The sequence below is a fragment of the Oncorhynchus keta genome, chromosome 35 (assembly GCF_023373465.1).
Source record: "Oncorhynchus keta strain PuntledgeMale-10-30-2019 chromosome 35, Oket_V2, whole genome shotgun sequence".
NCBI classification, from domain to species: Eukaryota; Metazoa; Chordata; class Actinopteri; order Salmoniformes; family Salmonidae; genus Oncorhynchus; species Oncorhynchus keta.
In genome coordinates, this window is record NC_068455.1 from 45,667,026 (window position 1) to 45,684,785 (window position 17,760).

Below are 17,760 nucleotides of genomic sequence, written 5' to 3' on the forward strand. Positions count from 1 at the left end.
ACCCCCTCTAGCACCAGGGTCAACGCACTCTCAAATGTTTTTTTTGCCATCATTGTAAGCCTGCCACACACAAACACAACACATTTATTAAAAACAATAATGAGTGTGAGTTGTCACAACCCAGCTCTTGGGAAGTAAACAAAGCTCTTATAGGACCAGAGCACAAATAATAATCAATCATTTTGCTCTTTATTTAGCCATCTTACATATACAACTTTATTTGTTCAATAAATTGTGAATAATTCACCCCAGGTTAATGAGAAGGGCATACTTGAAAGGATGCACATAACTCTGCATTGTTGAGTTGTATTGGAGAGTCAGTCTTAAATCCTTTTCCACACACATCCTTTTCTGAGCCTGCATTTAGTTTTCATGCTAGTGAGGGCCGAGATTCCACTCTCACATAGGTACGTGGTTGCAAAGGGCATCAGTGTCTTAACAGCACGATTTGCCAATGCAGGATACTCTGAGTGCAGACCAATCCAGAAATCTGGCAGTGGCTCCTGATTAAATTAAATATTCACAAAACCACTTGTTGCAATTTCGATGAGGCTCTCTTGTTCAGATATCGGTAAGTGGACTGGAGGCAGGGCATGAAAGGGATAACGAGTCCAGTTGTTTGTGTCATCCGTTCAGGGAAAGTACCTGCGTAATTGCTCACCCAACTCACTCAGGTGCTTCGCTATATCACATTTGACATTGTCAGTAAGCTTGAGTTAATTTACACAAAAAAAAATCATACAAATGATGGAAAGACCTGTGTGTTGTCCTTGTTAATGCAGACAGAGAAGAGCTCCATCTTCTTAATCATAACCTCAATTTTGTCCCACACATTGAATATAGTTGCGGACAGTCCCTGTAATCCTAAATTCAGATCATTCAGGCGAGAAAAAACATCACCCAGATAGGCAGGTCGTGTGAGAAACTCGTCATCATGCAAGCAGTCAGACAAGTGAAAATGATGGTCAGTAAACATTTTTTTTTAAATAAGCTTGTCTCTCAATTTCCCTTTGATAACCAGCGCTGCTGTTGTAAAACCGTTACATGTTCGCTGCCCATATCATTGCATAGTGTAGAAAATACACGAGAGTTCATGGGCCTTGCTTTAACAAAGTTAACCATTTTCACTGTAGTGCCCAAAATGTCTTTCAAGCTGTCAGGCATTCCCTTGGCAGCAAGAGCCTCTCGGTGGATGCTGCAGTGTACTCAAGTGGCATCGGGAGCAACTGCTTGCACGCACGTTAACTATGGAACACCATTTGGGTCATAAAGCACGTAGTCAAAACGCAATCTTTTTAATGCTACGTGTGTGAAGTAAACAGGTGCAGGCGCAAAATTAACTTCACGCGATAAGTTAACGCCTACACGCGTCAAATAAGCTGGTGCAAATGTGCTAGCATGCGGTCCAACATGTGCTAAATAAACAGCTGCAAGCGGTCCTGCACACGTCAAAATAAACACCTACAGCTACTAAATATACACCTACACGCTCCAACTTAACGCACTGTTTAAAATGCGAATTTAACTGCCAATTTCCCTAGCTCCTCCTTTCAATAATCAGTGTTCAGTCAATTTGAAGCAACAACCCCACAAATGAAGCCGGAGAGAAGGAACTTCCTTATCCGCTGCAAACAGACCCTAAATGACTGCGCTTGGCTTCTGCACTCGGATAATCCTGGACTTGATGCCCTTCAGTCCACGTTAAGGTTAATTATTTTTAAATACTTTCATTACTTAATTGTGAAGTTGATCAGCTAGATAACACAGAAGACAGATCTGTTTATTGCTATGCAGCTATGTTGGAGGATTAGACACTGAGACAGCAGTGCAAGTAATTTAGGCTTATGTACTGATAATATTGTAAGTCTGATTATGCCAAGGGAGGATTTTATATTTAACTAGTATACGTAGTCGATAAACTCAGCAAAAAAAAAAAGTCCCCTTTTCAGGACCTTGTCTTTCAAAGTTAACTCGTAAAAATCCAAATAACTTCACAGATCTTCATTGTAAAGGGTTTAAACACTGTTTCCCATGATTGTTCAATGAACCATAAACAATTAATGAACATGCACCTGTGGAACGGTCGTTAAGACACTAACACCTTACAGACGGTAGGCAATTAAGGTCACAGTTATGAGCACTTAGGACACTAAAGAGGCCTTTCTACTGACCCTGAAAAACACCAAAAGAAAGATGCCCAGGGTCCCTGCTCATCTGCGTGAATGTGCCTTAGGCATGCTGCAAGGAGGCATGAGGACTGCAGATGTGGCCAGGGCAATAAATTGCAATGTCCGTACTGTGAGACGCCTAAGACAGCACGACAGGGAGACAGGACAGACAGCTGATTGTCCTCACAGTGGCAGACCACGTGTAACAACACCTGCTCAGGATCAGTACAGCCAAACATCACACCTGCAGGACAGGTACAGGATGGCAACAATAACTGCCCGAGTTACACCAGGAACGCACAATCCCTCCAATGCTCAGACTGTTACACGAGGCCTGTACTCTGGAGTCGTATCGATTTGGAGGTGGAGGGTCCGTCATGGTCTGAGGCGGTGTGTCACAGCATCATCGGACTGAGCTTGTTGTCATTGCAGGCAATCTCAAGGCTGTGCGTTACAGGGAAGACATCCTCCTCCCTCATGTGGTACCCTTCCTGCAGGCTCATCCTGACATGACCCTCCAGCATGACAATACCACCAGCCATACTGCTCGTGGCAGAGCAGTGATATTCCTGCAAGACAGAAATATCACTACTCTGCCACGGCCATCGAAGAGCCTGGATCTCAATGAGCACGTCTGGGACCTGTTGGATAGGAAGGTTAGGGCTAGAGACAGGGCCGCTCCCCCCAGAAATGTCTGGGAACTTGCAGGCGCCTTGGTGGAAGAGTGGGGTAACATCTCACAGCAAGAACTGGCAAATCTGGTGCAGTCCATGAGGAGATGCACTTGGTGGCCACACCAGATACTGACTGTTAGTTTTGATTTTGAACCCCCCTTTGTTCAGGGACACATTATTCCATTTGTGTTAGTCACATGTCTGTGCAACTTGTTCAGTTTATGTCTGTTGTTGAATCTTGTTATGTTCATACTATTTACACGTTAAGTTTGCTGAAATAAACGCAGTTGACAGTGAGACGACGTTGCTCTTTTGCTGAGTTCTCATCATATTTGTGCCTCTGATGGTCTAACGTCCCCGTCTGTTGTTCGGTGCTTTCCCGGGAAAGGGGGCAGTATCTCTTCAGCTGCATCAGATTCACAACTGTCAGTGTCCATGCTAGCTGTGCTAACAACACATTTAGAATTACTGATGCTAGCATTGGATGTGCTCGTGGAAGCAGAACAACTTGTGTCGTCGACAGATGCAGGTATTACTATATTCTGCCGGTAGAGCAGGTATGTGTCTATGGACGCGGGCCTATTTTTGTTTTTAACCATTTATTCATTTTCGAGCAAACAGAATGAGCAGTGGCTACGTTTGGCTACATATGTACCGTTAGTGGAATTCCCGCGAGAGAGTAACAGTTAATGTGATTGGATGTTAATTATTTGACTAGGCTACCTGTATTTGACATCGTGTTGTTATTTCGCTCTGCACTACATGGTTTCATTTGACTTTTGGCAGTGAAACGAGGCTACTCAGGCGAGAAAAAAACCTCACCCAAATGTATAGCCAGCCCCGTTCGAAAATTTAATTGGACTGTTTGAAAATGTTTCGAATAATTCTAATAAAAAATATTTCTAAACGTGAATCATATTTTTATTTGGCGTACCCCCGACGGCATTGCGTGTATCCCAGTTTGGGAATACCTGATCTATAACAATGCAGTAAATCATATATTTGGCACATCATTGTGCATGATCAATTATATTGGAGGTAAAAATTACTGTAGCCTACAATAGTAAAATAAAACTCAATTGATAGGCTGACTTTTGAATCACTGATTCATTTGTAATGTGAAAAACCCTGGGAAAGTGGACAGTTTCACTTTTCCACACCTGAACATAAAACAAATATTTCTGTCCTGTCCGCACCTGAACAAGTCCCTCTTCCTCCTGATGTGTGCACTCGCTTGGACGATCATCAACACAATCCACCCCTTTACAGATTAAGTGCAGATAATGTACAGGTAAAAAAAAGCTCTCAAATGATAATGCCTATACAGTGGAATTTGAGAATCCCTTTATTATAGAAAAGTTTTAGAATTGCGTTAGAGGAACTCAAGAGTACAGGTAATTACATGTATGTGATAGTTCCTTATTCCATGATGTATGCAGTATTCCTATGAGTGTGTACTGGGGACAAATGTGGCTACAACCTCCAGGGGTCAACCCTCACCACCCACCTATAGTACACCCCCAATAGCTACGATATCAGTTCAGTTAGTGGGAAACATCTTGCCTGAGTACCATGTCATCTTTCTACCTGGGAAAGGTCCTGAGATAAGGTAGGGTGGGAGTGAGAAAGCAACAAAAATATAAAGATTGTGTCATTGGGTATAAAGAAAGGGATATTTTTGTTACATTTGGGGCTAGTGGGAGAAAATAGCTGACTATGGAGAGTGTCTTGTCAATTTTGAGGGGTTAGGCCACCATTGCAAGGTTAGGGTCAAAAGGAAAGGAACACACTACAAGGTGTTGACTCTGGGTATATCTCAATAGTCTAAAGAGACGTCATCTCCTCGTCTCTTCTCCATCGCTGCTGATTCGAAAGCGCATGATAGGTGAAAACAAATCTTTGTTCACAAGTATTTTCTTTCACCTATCCGCTTCTTTCTCATATCCCAGATCGAGGAGAGAAAGCCACTTAAGACTGTATTTAGTAGCTGCGGCCAAACAGGGTGTAATACTGGGCGGCCTCCTTGCCACTGACGCACATCTGACCCGGCTGCAGGGGTTTGAGGGGCTTGAAGGGGATACACAGGCTCTTTGCACCCATGGAGGGGGCACCGGGCTCCAGATCCTGGTCCCTGCAGAGGGGGAGAGAGAGAGGGGCACCGGTAACACTTCACTTAGAGCAGATAACGCATCTTGATGCGAAGGTGTTAGGGAGGTGTTCCTAATGTTTGGTATAGTCAGTGAATGTTAGCATGCATCTCAGTCATTGAGTGGTACTTGAGTGAGTCTTACTTGGCAGTGGTCTTCTTGATCCAGTCTTCACACTCGATGCCTCCACAGAAGGGGATCTGGACAATCTGTGGTTATCAACATAAAACAAATAAATGTAAGTCAGTTCGTTTATATTACTTAAGCCAGCCAGACATGGAAACGATTCATCTGATGATTGGGAATCTAACAGAAACAAACTTCAACGTAACACACCCTGCCCTGGTCCAGATCTTTCTGGAACTGCTCCATAGAGTCTGCTACCACCATGTGTTTGTTCAGGTCGTCCGATGCCCTGCAACACAGAGGAAGAGGCATATTAGTCACACTGTGTGTGTGCGCGTGCATGTTAGCACCTGTGCAGTAGCTCAGAGAATGAGAGGGATTGTGGGTGTTACAAGATATTGCCCTTGATTTCCTCCAGTTGGTGTGTGTGTGGATCAGCATACGCATACCTCTTGAAGAGGTTGGTCTGGATGTCCTCCAGTAGCTGTATGAGTCTCTTCTCGGTGTCTGCCTCGGGCAGGATGATCTTCTCCCCCGTGTCTCTCCTCACGGCCACACACTGACCCTGCTTCAGGTCCTTAGGACCCACCTCAAGGCGAATGGGCACGCCCTGAGAGAGAGATTTGGAAGGAGGGGTGGAGAGAGAGGATGGAGAGCAAGAAGGAAAGCGAAGGAGAGAGAGAGAGTATAGAGATGCAGACATTTCCTTTCAGTTGGACTGATGAGAAATTTATCCCTGAAATCAACCAGAAGTACAAATTTATCCCCAACATCCATGGAAAAGTTACATGATGCCCATGAACTACAGGTTCACTGTGGCAGCCATTTTGGCCAGTGCGGTCCATTTTAGAGGAAGCACTGAATGAGACAAGGCTGCAAACTTTCTAATGCCCCAAGAAAGGGTTCTGGGGATTATTACAATAATAATATACACCATTTAAGATCTACTTTTATCCAAAGAGACATACAGTACAGAGAGTGCAAAATGTTTAGTGTATGACTCCAGTGACAACCGAACCCACGACCCTGACGTTGTGGAGCCAGTTCTTACAAACTGAGCCACACAAGACCGTGAGTGGTGGTTTTTACCTTGAGTTCCCAGTGGTTGAACTTCCAGCCGGGAGAGTAATTGTCTCGGAGGTCGGCCTTTACCCGGGTCTCTCCCCTCTGCAGCCGGGCCAGGTACTTGGAGCACTGGGCCAGCAGAGACTCCTTCTCAGCCTCAGGCAGGGAGGCTGTGATGCCACACGGGATGATGATCACCTGGAAGAGAAGAGCAGGAGAAATTGCAGGGTTATAGAATTTGACTAGGGCCAATAAAAGGTGAAATTCTTTACCTTTTGCCAGGCAGTCCTGATTAACTGACTTGCCTGGTAAAATAAAGGTGGAATCAAAATGTAGATCAAAACATACCTGGAGACAGGCAACTCTGGGGGGCAGCACCAGGCCCATGTTGTCCCCATGTACCATGGTAAGCACGCCGATAGTGCGGGTGGTGATGCCCCACGAGTTCTGGTAGGCTAGCTGCTTCTCGCCCGGCTTTCTGGGGTCCTCAAACTCGATGTTAAACATCCGGGAAAAGTTTTGGCCCAGGTGGTGGGATGTGGCACCCTGAGAAGAAGAGGACCATTCAAATTGTTTTTTATATATATATTTTATGAATTATATTTTTACATTTAGATTAATTGATGATAGAAAGGTGGTGGCACCCTCAGAGGAAGAGAACCATTTAGCTTGTTTTTTATATATACACTGCTCAAAAAAATAAAGGGAACACTTAAACAACACGATGTAACTCCAAGTCAATCACACCTCTGTGAAATCAAACTGTCCACTTAGGAAGCAACACTGATTGACAATAAATTTCACATGCTGTTGTGCAAATGGAATAGACAACAGGTGGAAATTATAGGCAATTAGCAAGACACCCCCAATAAAAGAGTGGTTCTGCAGGTGGTGACCACAGACCACTTCTCAGTTCCTATGCTTCCTGGCTGATGTTTTGGTCACTTTTGAATGCTGGCGGTGCTTTCACTCTAGTGGTAGCATGAGACGGAGTCTACAAACCCACACAAGTGACTCAGGTAGTGCGGCTCATCCAGGATGGCACATCAATGCGAGCTGTGGCAAGAAGGTTTGCTGTGTCTGTCAGCGGAGTGTCCAGATCATGGAGGCGCTACCAGGAGACAGGCCAGTACATCAGGAGACGTGGAGGAGGCCGTTGGAGGGCAACAACCCAGCAGCAGGAATGCTACCTCCGCCTTTGTGCAAGGAGGAGCACTGCCAGAGCCCTGCAAAATGACCTCCAACAGGCCACACATGTGCATGTGTCTGCTCATACGGTCAGAAACAGACTCCACGAGGGTGGTATGAGGGCCCGACGTCCACAGGTGGGGGTTGTGCTTACAGCCCAACACCGTGCAGGACGTTTGGCATTTGCCAGAGAACACCAAGATTGGCAAATTCGCCACTGGCGCCCTGTGCTCTTCACAGATGAAAACAGGTTCACACTGAGCACATGTGACAGAGTCTGGAGACGCTGTGGAGAACGTTCTGCTGCCTGCAACATCCTCCAGCATGACCAGTTTGGCGTGGGTCAGTCATGGTGTGGGGTGGCATTTCTTTGGGGAGCCGCACAGCCCTCCATGTGCTCGCCAGAGGTAGCCTGACTGCCATTAGGTACCGAGATGAGATCCTCAGACCCCTTGTGAGACCATATGCTGGTGCGGTTGGCCCTGGGTTCCTCCTAATGCAAGACAATGCTAGACCTCATGTGGCTGGAGTGTGTCAGAAGTTCCTGCAAGAGGAAGGCATTGATGCTATGGACTGGCCCGCCCGTTCCTCAGACCTGAATCCAATTGAGCACATCTGGGACATTATGTCTCGCTCCATCCACCAACGCCATGTTGCACCACAGATTGTCCAGGAGTTGGCGGATGCTTTAGTCCAGGTCTGGGAGGAGATCCCTCAGGAAGGTCATACAGGCACGTGGAGGCCACACACACTACGGAGCCTCATTTTGACTTGTTTTAAGGACATTACATCAAAGTTGGATCAGCCTGTTGTGTGGTTTTCCACTTTAATTTTGAGTGCGATTCCAAATCCAGACCGCCATGGGTTGATGAATTTGATTTCCATTGATAATTTTTGCGTGATTTTTGTTGTCAGCACATTCAACTATGTAATGAAAAAAGTATTTTACAAGAATATTTAATTCATTCAGATCTAGGATGTTATTTTAGTGTTCCCTTTATTTTTTTGAGCAGTGTATTTTATGAATCATATTTTTACATTCAGATGAATTGATGATAGAAAAGGTGCTGGCACCCTGAGAGGAAAAGGAAACATTTACTTAAGCATCCATAAAAGTGTGCCTAACAGGTTGTTTTGCTGATAGAGAGTATTTCACTGTGCTTTATAAAACTGCATTACAAGCTAGTGTCTTTGGTTTGGTTTTTCGGCTAAGAGGCCAAGTTTCCCCTAGTCTTTCATTAGGCCAGAATTAACCACGGGCAAGAACTGTTGAAGGCTCTAGCCATTTTAGGAGAACTTCCTATAGATTGCTTACAAAGGGCTAGGAAAAGAGACAGGAAAAATCTGAAATCAATGAATAGGCCCCATTGTTCGTAGTACAAATTTATCCCCAACATCCATGGAAAATGGGATGTGAGGCCCATTAACTACAGGTTCACTGTGGCAGACATTTTGGCCAGTGCGGTCCATTATAAAGGAAGCACTGAATTTGACAAGGCTGCAGACTTTCAAATACTTGGTGGGCTTTAATTCAATTAATGTCTGAATGAACGTGATGGATATAAGCACTTATGGATGAAGGCTCCAGCAATTGTAGGACCTTATTAATTATATAATTATAGGACCTTCATACATTTTGCTTACACCTACACCCATTAAACAACTACCGTCTCAATCCAGAATTTTGTGGTACAAAATCCAAATGTCACTGGAGCCTATAAGTGTACCTGGATGGCTCTGCCACTGGCAGAGATGAAGGCCTCCACAGTGGTAGTGTAGTCTCCTCCTGCAAACTTCTCTTTCTCTGTCTTTCTGCCCTTTACCACAGGGATGGCCATCAGCTCCTCATAGACCCGTGCGTACAAGTCAAGGATCTGTAACACCTGGACACATGCACAGACGGGGAGAAGATGAGTCAGTATTTATTAAAAGACTAGGGGGGTCAAAAGGTAGAAAAATAGTTTTGTACATCTCTAAATGTAGAGATGAAAGATTCATTTGCCATTTGGGTCACTTCAAAGTGATTAAAATGACAGTTTTACAAATGATAAGTGCAGTAGCTTTGTTCACAGATTGCAGGTCAAATTTCTCCAAGTCATTATGACGCATAGGCCTATTGATAATTTCTCTGTTGCACGTTCTCTTTTCTTCTGATCCATCCACGACTACAGCAACACTCAACAATACATATATCTAGCTATATCCCTAGAATTACAAACAAGACTCGTTTTAAATTAGAGTGATAAAGAATAAAAGTGTTATTTAGCTGACAAATGCATGCTGGAACGGTTCATAATATTGGCTCCTGGCTGTCAATCCGTCTGTGCGTTATCTGTGTGCAACAGCTGATGATGCGCAGGATTTGATGTTGCTAGCTTGAACTTCTAAATGAAAATTTTAATTGTGGGGAATTTTCATTCAGCAAGGGATTGAGAATATTTTCTTGCTAGTCGAACGGATAATAATAACGAAAGCCAGCTCTGTCTACTACTGGTAGGTGAAGCTAGCTAGTTTTGCTGGCTAGCAAACAGATTACGTTAGTTCCACACACGCATTGCTTGCAAATAGGTGGGTGATTAGCCTACAGCCAAATAAACATTCATGCACTTACTTGCAAACTTTGCAGAGTTGCTAGCGGGCTAAGTGCTTTCCTATTGGATGTTAAATTTACCATTGCAACCTTTTGATGGCGAATTAATCCTATAGTTGCTGATGGTCAACATTTCCAGGTAAGCGTTCACACAGCATGAGCTCATTCAGATTAAGCCACTACCGCTGCTTATGTATATTTACAATACAGTAGAGTAGCATACACGCTTGTAGGCTACAAGCAATCGAGAACACCAGCTGCCTGATACTGACGGATCAAAGGGTGGCTGGCCAAGCTGCTGCTTGAAAACTCTCAGACAGAGCACATTATGACATCTTACCTGGGTTTGTTTTGTCGCTCCAACAGTGATATTTCATAAATACAAATGAAGTAAATGAGACTTACCAAGTCTGCCTTCAAGCATTGTTTGAATGCACTCCCCAGACATGACAAGTCCAAACTCAACATTCAAGACAGAAAAGTAAGATCTAGTCTCAAGGACAGTTGAAAATAAATTGACCTTGTTACCTCTTCCGCGGCCTCCTCTTTGGTGGCAAACGCCGTGTGTCCTTCCTGCCACAGGAACTCTCTGGTCCTTAGGAAGGGCTGGGGGTGCTTGAACTCCCACCTCTGAGGAAGAAAATTAAAAATTCAATAAATTAGAAAACGAGAGAAGGAGTAAAACTCTGGATCCATTCTGTTAAGGTATCCTAAAGGGTTCTGCCAAAAGACAGTGGAAACACTGGCCATGGTTAGGCGTCTTCAATTTTAAGTACGTTTGGGGTCGTCCAATTAAGATGTTTTTTTCTGGAATTGACCCCAACGATGATGGTGAATATGACCATTATCATTAGTGGAGTGGACACTGACCACAACATTGCACCACTGGTTGAGTTTGATAGGTAGGTCTCTGTGGGACTGAACCCATTTGGCGTAGGCAGGGTACATCACTGTAAAAAGAAGAGAGGTGGTACAGAAACTATATGACAGTACTAAAATCTGGATACCGACAACCCTATGGGTCAGTGTCAATTAGTACATTTAGAACTGTATGGAAGAGAGACTGGGTATAAGTGGTGTGCGTCATGAATAAAAAATATAGTCATGATATACACCCATACAATAAAGCTTTTGGAAATTCAATGCATCAAGTTTAACCGTACGGACTGACAGAAGGTGGGAAGGTGTGTCTCTCTTACCAGTTTCACTAGTGGGTCGGACAGCGATGGGCTCGGCAAGCTCAGTGTTCCCTGACCGTGTTACCCAGGCAACCTGAGGCCAGAAGACAAACACAGTTAACTACAAATGTGTCAAATCATTTTAAAAGAAGATCTTCTTGAGCATTCCAAAAAGACAAAATGGGGGTCTTACACACACACACAAATCACTGGAGAAGCGAGGACCAGGATTTCCAATAGGGCTCGATACACACTGAAAACACATCTCACCACAAGATGTCAGGAACACCCATCACCCCCCCAACACACACACCTCTGGGGCAAAATCAGCTATGTGGGACTTCTCTTTCTCCAGGGCAGCCTGCGAGACGAACATGGGGAAGTAGCAGTTCTCCACACCCAGCTTCTTGATCTCGCGATCAAAGAACTCCTTGATAGACTCCCAGATAGAGTAGGACCAGGGTCGCAGCACATAGCAGCCACTCACATCATAGTACTCAATCATCTCTGCCTTGGTGATCACCTGGAGGGGAGGAGGGAAGGTGGAGGGCGGAGTTAAGGGTAAATGGGGAGCATGTGAGGAAATGAAGGGAAACATTATTGGCTGGTAAACAAACAAAAAACATCACTTTCATATACAGTGCCTTCAGAAAGTATTTACACACTTTGATTTTCCCTCCCAAATGTTCTTGTGTTACAGACTGAATTTAATATGAGTTTAATTTAGAATTTAGATTTTCAGTGTGCTACTGGCCTACACACAATACCCCATGATGTCAAAGTGGAATAAAGTTTAGAAATTAAAAAATGAAATAATAAAAATGTATAAAAAATGAAAAGCTGAAATGGCAATAAGTATTCAACCCCTTTGTTATGGCAAGCCTAAATAAGTTCAGGAGTAAAAATGTGCTTAAAAAGTCGCATAATAAGTTGCATGGACGCAATAATAGTGTTTAACAAGATTTTGAATGATTACCTCATCTCTGTACCCCACACATAAAATTATCTCTACGGTCCCTCAGTCAAGCAGTGAATTTCAAACACAGATTCAAGACTGTGCATGTCAGAGAAAAACCAAGCCATGAGGTCGAAGGAATTATCTGTAGAGCTTTGAGTCAGGATTGTGTCAAGACACAGATCTGGGGAACAGAACCAACACATTTCTGTAGCATTGAAGGTCCCCAAGAACACAGTGGCCTCCATCATTCTTAAATGGAAGACGTTTGCAACCACCAAATCTTTTCCTAGAGCTGGCCGCCTGGCCAAACAAAACAATCGGTGGAGAAGAGCCTTGGACAGGGGTCACGGCGGTGACCAAGAACCCGATGGTCACTTACAGAGCTCCAGAGTTTCTCCGTGTAGATGGGAGAACCTTCAAGAAGGACAATCATCTGTGCAGCACTCTACCACCACCAATCAGGCCTTTTGGTAGAGTGGCCAGATGGAAGCCACTCCTCAGTAAAAAGGCACATGACAGTCCGCTTGGAGTTTGCCAAAAGGCACCTAAAGGACTATCAGACCATGAGAAACAAGATTCTCTTCTCTGATGAAATTAAGATAACCATTTAGATTGAATGCCAAGCGTAATCTCTGGATGAAACCTGGAACATCCCTACGGTGAAGCATTGTGGTGGCAGTGTCATGCTGTGGGGATGTTTTTCAGCGGCAGGGACTGGAGACTAGTCAGGGTCTAGGGAAAGATGAACGGCGCAAAGTACAGCAAGATCCTTGATGAAAACCTACTCCAGAGCATTCAGGACCTCAGACTGGGGCGAAGGTTCAGCTTCTAACAGGACAAAGGACCCTAAGCACACAGCTTAGACAAAGCAGGAGAGGCTTCGGGACAAGTCTATGAATGTCCTTGAGTGATCGAGCTAGAGCCCGGACTTGAAACCGATTAAACATCTCTCGAGAGACCTGAAAATAGCTGCGCAGCAACGCTCCCCATCCAACCTGACAGAGCTTGAGAGGATCTGCAGAGAAGAATGGGAGAAACTCCCCAAATAGAGGTGTGCCAAGGTTGTAGCGTCATACCCAAAAAGTACTGAGTAAAGGGTCTGGGATACTGTAAATGTGACATCTCAGTTTTTTTCTTTTTCATAAAATGTACAAACATTTCTAAAAAACTTTTTTTGCTTTGTCATTATGGGGTATTGTGTGTAGTAGATTAATGAGGGGGAATTTTTTTAAAATCCATTTTAGAATAAGGCTGTAACTTAATGTGGATCAAGGGGTCTGAATACTTTCCGAATGCACTGTATTTGTAGATGGGTACATTTTTTAAATAATAATACAAATAGACATTGAATATACCTGTGAGCATGAAGTTATGACAACGACTAGGTTTCAGTTTAACAACGTTTACTAAACCGTATTTCCACAATACATGGTTGCCATTGCACTCAGGCCAGGTCCAGAGACACCCGCGCAGGCGCACTAATAACTGAGTAATAGCACCGTAATAACAGAAATAGGGAAACTATTAAATCAGGAATTTAACATTACACTTTGGATCAGAAATAAATAAATATCAATACACCCAGTCACTACAAAGACACAGGTGTCCTTCCTAACTTCGTTGCTGGAGAGTAAGGAAACCGCTCAGGGATTTCACGATGAGGACAATGGTGACTTTAAAACAATAACAGAGTTGAATCTCTGTGATAGGAGAAAACTGAGGATGGATCAACATTTTAGTTAATCCACAATACTAAACTAAATGACCAAGTGAAAAGAAGGAAGCCTGTACAGAAAACAAATATTCCAAAACATGCATCCTTGTTGCAAAACAAGGCACTAAAGTAATACTGCAAAACTTTTTGTCCTCAAGGTTATGTTTGGTCACCTTCCTGATCAAGGCCCTTCTCCCCTGATTGTCCTCAATGTTATGTTTGGGGGAAAACCCAATAACAAAACCTTACTGAGTACAACTCTCCATATTTACAAGCATAGTGGTGGATGTGTCATGTTATGGGTATACTTGTAATCGTTAACTGGGGAATTATTCAGGATAAAATAGATACGCTCAGAACACCTGATTCAGACCGCTTTCCACCAGCCGCTGGGAGAAGAATTCACCTTTCAGCAGGACAATAACCTAAAACACAAATCTACACGGGTGTTGAAGAAGACAGTGGATGTTCCTGAGTGGCCGAGTTACAGTTCTGACTTAAATCTGCTTGAAAATCTATGGCAAGACTGGAAAATGGTTGTCTAGCAATGATCAACAACCAATGGTGACAGAGCTCAAATAATTGTTTTAAGTAAACTGGGAAAATGATGCACAATCCAGGTGTGGAAAGACTGTCAAGATACAGCTGTAATTGCTGCCAATGGTGATTCTAACATTAATTTTTCTTACACTTTGACAGAGATTTTGTATAGATCATTGACAGAAAATGACAAATAAATCCATTTTAATCCCACTTTGTAACCACTAAATGTGGAAAAGTTCAAGGGATGTGAATACTATCTGAAGGCACTTAAACAGTACATGCATACACACTCACCTGAGAGTACCAATCAGCTAGGTTCTCCTCCTTCTTAGCCTCCAGCCCCAGTCTGAATTAGGAAAAGACACATACATAATTAGGGTGATATTTTGCATGAGCAAATGGCAGTGAGAAATTAGCAAAATAACCAATAAATGTGAAATCGATGGGAAGGCAGATTATCCAAAGCATTGTTCATTTTACTTAACCCAGGTTAAATAATCAGCTCCTTAGAACCTACAATGTTACCCAAGTACATTATCAAATTAAATCACAGTGCAGATTATAGTGAGTTAAGTCTTCTCTGATCTGTGCTTTTTTTGCATTTGGCTTACTTTGTGTGATCAGTAGCGGACTGTGCCTATTGGGCCTTGGCCTTCAGAAGCATGGCTCTTAAGTTAATCATCATGCCAAATAGCCTATGTAATTCATTACATTTACACAGCCAAAGCCCTCTCTGGCACAACTCCATATCGCCCGGCTCAAATCAAACAACATTTTATTTGTCACATGCGCCAAATACAACAGGTGTAGACCTAACCGTCAAATGCTTACTTACAAGCCCTTAACCAACAATGCAGTTCAATAAATATAGCTAAGAAAATATTTAATAAATAAACTAAAGTAAAACATGTAATAGAAAGTTACAATAAAATAACAATAACGAGGCTATATACAGGGGTTAGCGGTACCGAGTCAATGTGTAGGTAGGGGTAAAAGTGACTATGCATAGATAATAAACAGCAAGTAGCAGCAGTGTAGTAGTCTATAGGTCCTGGATGGCAGGAAGATTGGCCCCAGTGGTGTACTGGGCAGTACGCACTACCCTCTGTAGCGCCTAACGGTCAGATCCCGAGCAGTTACCATACCAGGCTGTGATGCAACCGTTAAGATGCTCTCAATGGTGCAGCTGTATAACGTTTTGAGGATCTAGGGACCCACGCCAAATCTTTTCAGTCTCCTGAGAGGGAAAAGGTGTTGTCGTGCCCTCTGACTTGGTGTGTTTTGACCATGTTAGTTTGTTGGTGATGTGGACACCAAGGAACTTGAAACTCTCAACCCACTACAGCCCCTTCAACGTGAATTGGGGCGTGACCGGCCCTCCTTTTCCTGTAGTCCAGGATCAGCTCCTTTGTCTTGCTCACAGGGAGAGGTTGTTGTCCTGGCACCACATTGCCAGGTATCTGACCTCCACCCTATAGGCTGTCTCATCGTTGTCGGGATCAGGCCTACCACTGTTGTGTCTTCAGCAAACTTGGTTTTGGAGTCATGCTTGGCCACATGGTCGTAGGTGAACAGGGAGTACAGGAGGGGACTAAGCACGCACCCCTGTGGGGTCCCTGTGTTGAGGATCAGAGTGGCAGATATGTTATTGCCTACCCTTACAACCTGGGGGCCGCACGTCAGAAAGTCCAGGATCCAGGTGCAGAGGGAGGTGTTTAGTACCAGGGTCCTTAGCTTAGTGATGAGCTTTGTGGGCACTATGGTGTTGAACACTGAGCTGTAGTCAATGAACAGCATTCTGTTCCTTTTGTCCAGTTGGTAAAGGGCAGTTTGGAGTGCGATGTGGATCTGTTGGGGCGGTATGCGAATATAGAGTGGGTCTAAGGTTTCCAGGGATGATGGTGTTGGAGTCGTGCTAGCCTTTCAAAGCACTTCATGGCTACCGACGTCAGTACTTAGGATGATAATCATTTGCTTTCTTGGGCACAGGGACTATTGGTGGTCTGCTTGAAACATGTAGGTATGACATACTCGGTCAGGGAGAGGTTGAAAATGTCAGTGAAGACACTTGCCAGTTGGTCAGCGCATGATCTGTGTATAGCTCCTGGTAATCAGTATGTTTGCCTATGGGCTTATACAGCTCGTTGAGTGCCGTCTTAGTGCCAGCATCGGTTTGTGGTGGTAAATAGACGGCTACGAAAAATAGAAACTCTTGGTAGATAGTGTGGTAGAGTCTAGTCCAAAAATGTTTTGCGTTTACCCGCACGCAACAACAACCTCATCTGGCCACAGCCTGCCATCCCAAACCACCATTACATGCATGAGATCATTCTTTAAAAATGCACTACACTCCCAGCTCATTCAGATCAAGTCAACCACGCAATTACAGCACTTAATTAGTATCAGCAAAAGCAAAAAAATATCGATACACTTTGTTGTTAACTTTTCATAATTGAGCCAACAAGGTTGAAGGCCAAACTTTTAGCTAGCTAACTTAACTCACAATTTTCACAGCATTCAAGCTGCAATAAAACATTAAAAAAAGAGAACATCAGTGATGAGTTCAACTGATTTTTTTCAGAAAATATTAGTTTGTTTGCTAGGGGAGTATAATCGATAAGTCAAAGTTAGTTTTAGACTAATACATTTGAGTTTTCTTGGCAACACACCCAGTCAATCAAGGGTTTTACTTTGTTTTTAAAATGGTCTACATTGTAGAATAACAGTGTAGACAAAAAATCAAAACTATGAAATAACACATATGGAATCATGTAGTAACCAAAGGAAGTGTTAAACTATTTTAGATTCTTCAAATAGCCACCCTTTGCCTTGACACACTTGGAATTCTCTCAACCAGCTTCAACTGGAATGCTTTTCCAACAGTCTTGAAGGAGTTCCCACATAAACTACCTTTCAAACATTTGGGGTCACTTAGAAATGTCCTTGTTTTTGAAAGAAAAGCACATTTTTTGTCCATTTAAAATAACATACAATTTATCAGAACGACAGTGTAGACATTGTTAACCTCTAGTAACTACCCATCCCGCATGGGGGAGCGTAATCCTCGACTGACACTAATTAGCATAACGCAACAGACATAAATATTCCTAGGTAATATTCATATTCATGAAAATCACAAGTGAAATATATTGAGACACAGCTTAGCCTTTTGTTAATCACCCTGTCACCTCAGATTTTCAAAATATGCTTTACAGCCAAAGCTAGACAAGCATTTGTGTACATTTATCGATAGCCTAGCATAGCATTTTGTCCAGCTAGCAGCAGGTAACTTGGTCACGGAAATCAGAAAAGTAATCAAATTAAATAGTATACCTTTGATGAGCTACGGATGTTTTCACTCACGAGACTCCCAGTTAGATAGCCAATGTTCCTTTTTTCAAAAATAATT

General features: G+C 43.3%; 1 protein-coding gene and 2 non-coding genes across 3 annotated transcripts in view; all 3 read right to left on the minus strand.

Annotated features, from left to right (window-relative positions):
* Window positions 1–4,164: 4,164 nt before the first annotated feature.
* The window catches only part of eprs1 (glutamyl-prolyl-tRNA synthetase 1), an 87,963-nt gene continuing 74,367 nt past the window's right edge, over window positions 4,165–17,760 (minus strand). Inside the window, exons 23-34 of the mRNA XM_035752748.2 lie at window positions 14,646–14,697; window positions 11,450–11,659; window positions 11,158–11,230; window positions 10,829–10,908; window positions 10,487–10,588; window positions 9,096–9,251; window positions 6,529–6,726; window positions 6,205–6,378; window positions 5,565–5,725; window positions 5,326–5,404; window positions 5,134–5,198; window positions 4,165–4,973 (exon numbers count right to left, since the gene is read on the minus strand). Of these exons, the coding sequence (XP_035608641.1) occupies window positions 4,823–4,973; window positions 5,134–5,198; window positions 5,326–5,404; window positions 5,565–5,725; window positions 6,205–6,378; window positions 6,529–6,726; window positions 9,096–9,251; window positions 10,487–10,588; window positions 10,829–10,908; window positions 11,158–11,230; window positions 11,450–11,659; window positions 14,646–14,697 (1,501 nt within the window). The 3' untranslated portion in view covers window positions 4,165–4,822. The remainder of the gene's footprint in view (window positions 4,974–5,133; window positions 5,199–5,325; window positions 5,405–5,564; window positions 5,726–6,204; window positions 6,379–6,528; window positions 6,727–9,095; window positions 9,252–10,486; window positions 10,589–10,828; window positions 10,909–11,157; window positions 11,231–11,449; window positions 11,660–14,645; window positions 14,698–17,760) is intronic.
* Window positions 5,857–5,993, minus strand: LOC118369351 (small nucleolar RNA SNORA5). The gene has a single exon (XR_004822588.1). It is a non-coding gene; the product is annotated as a small nucleolar RNA SNORA5 (small nucleolar RNA).
* On the minus strand, window positions 8,734–8,871 carry LOC118369350 (small nucleolar RNA SNORA5). The gene has a single exon (XR_004822587.1). It is a non-coding gene; the product is annotated as a small nucleolar RNA SNORA5 (small nucleolar RNA).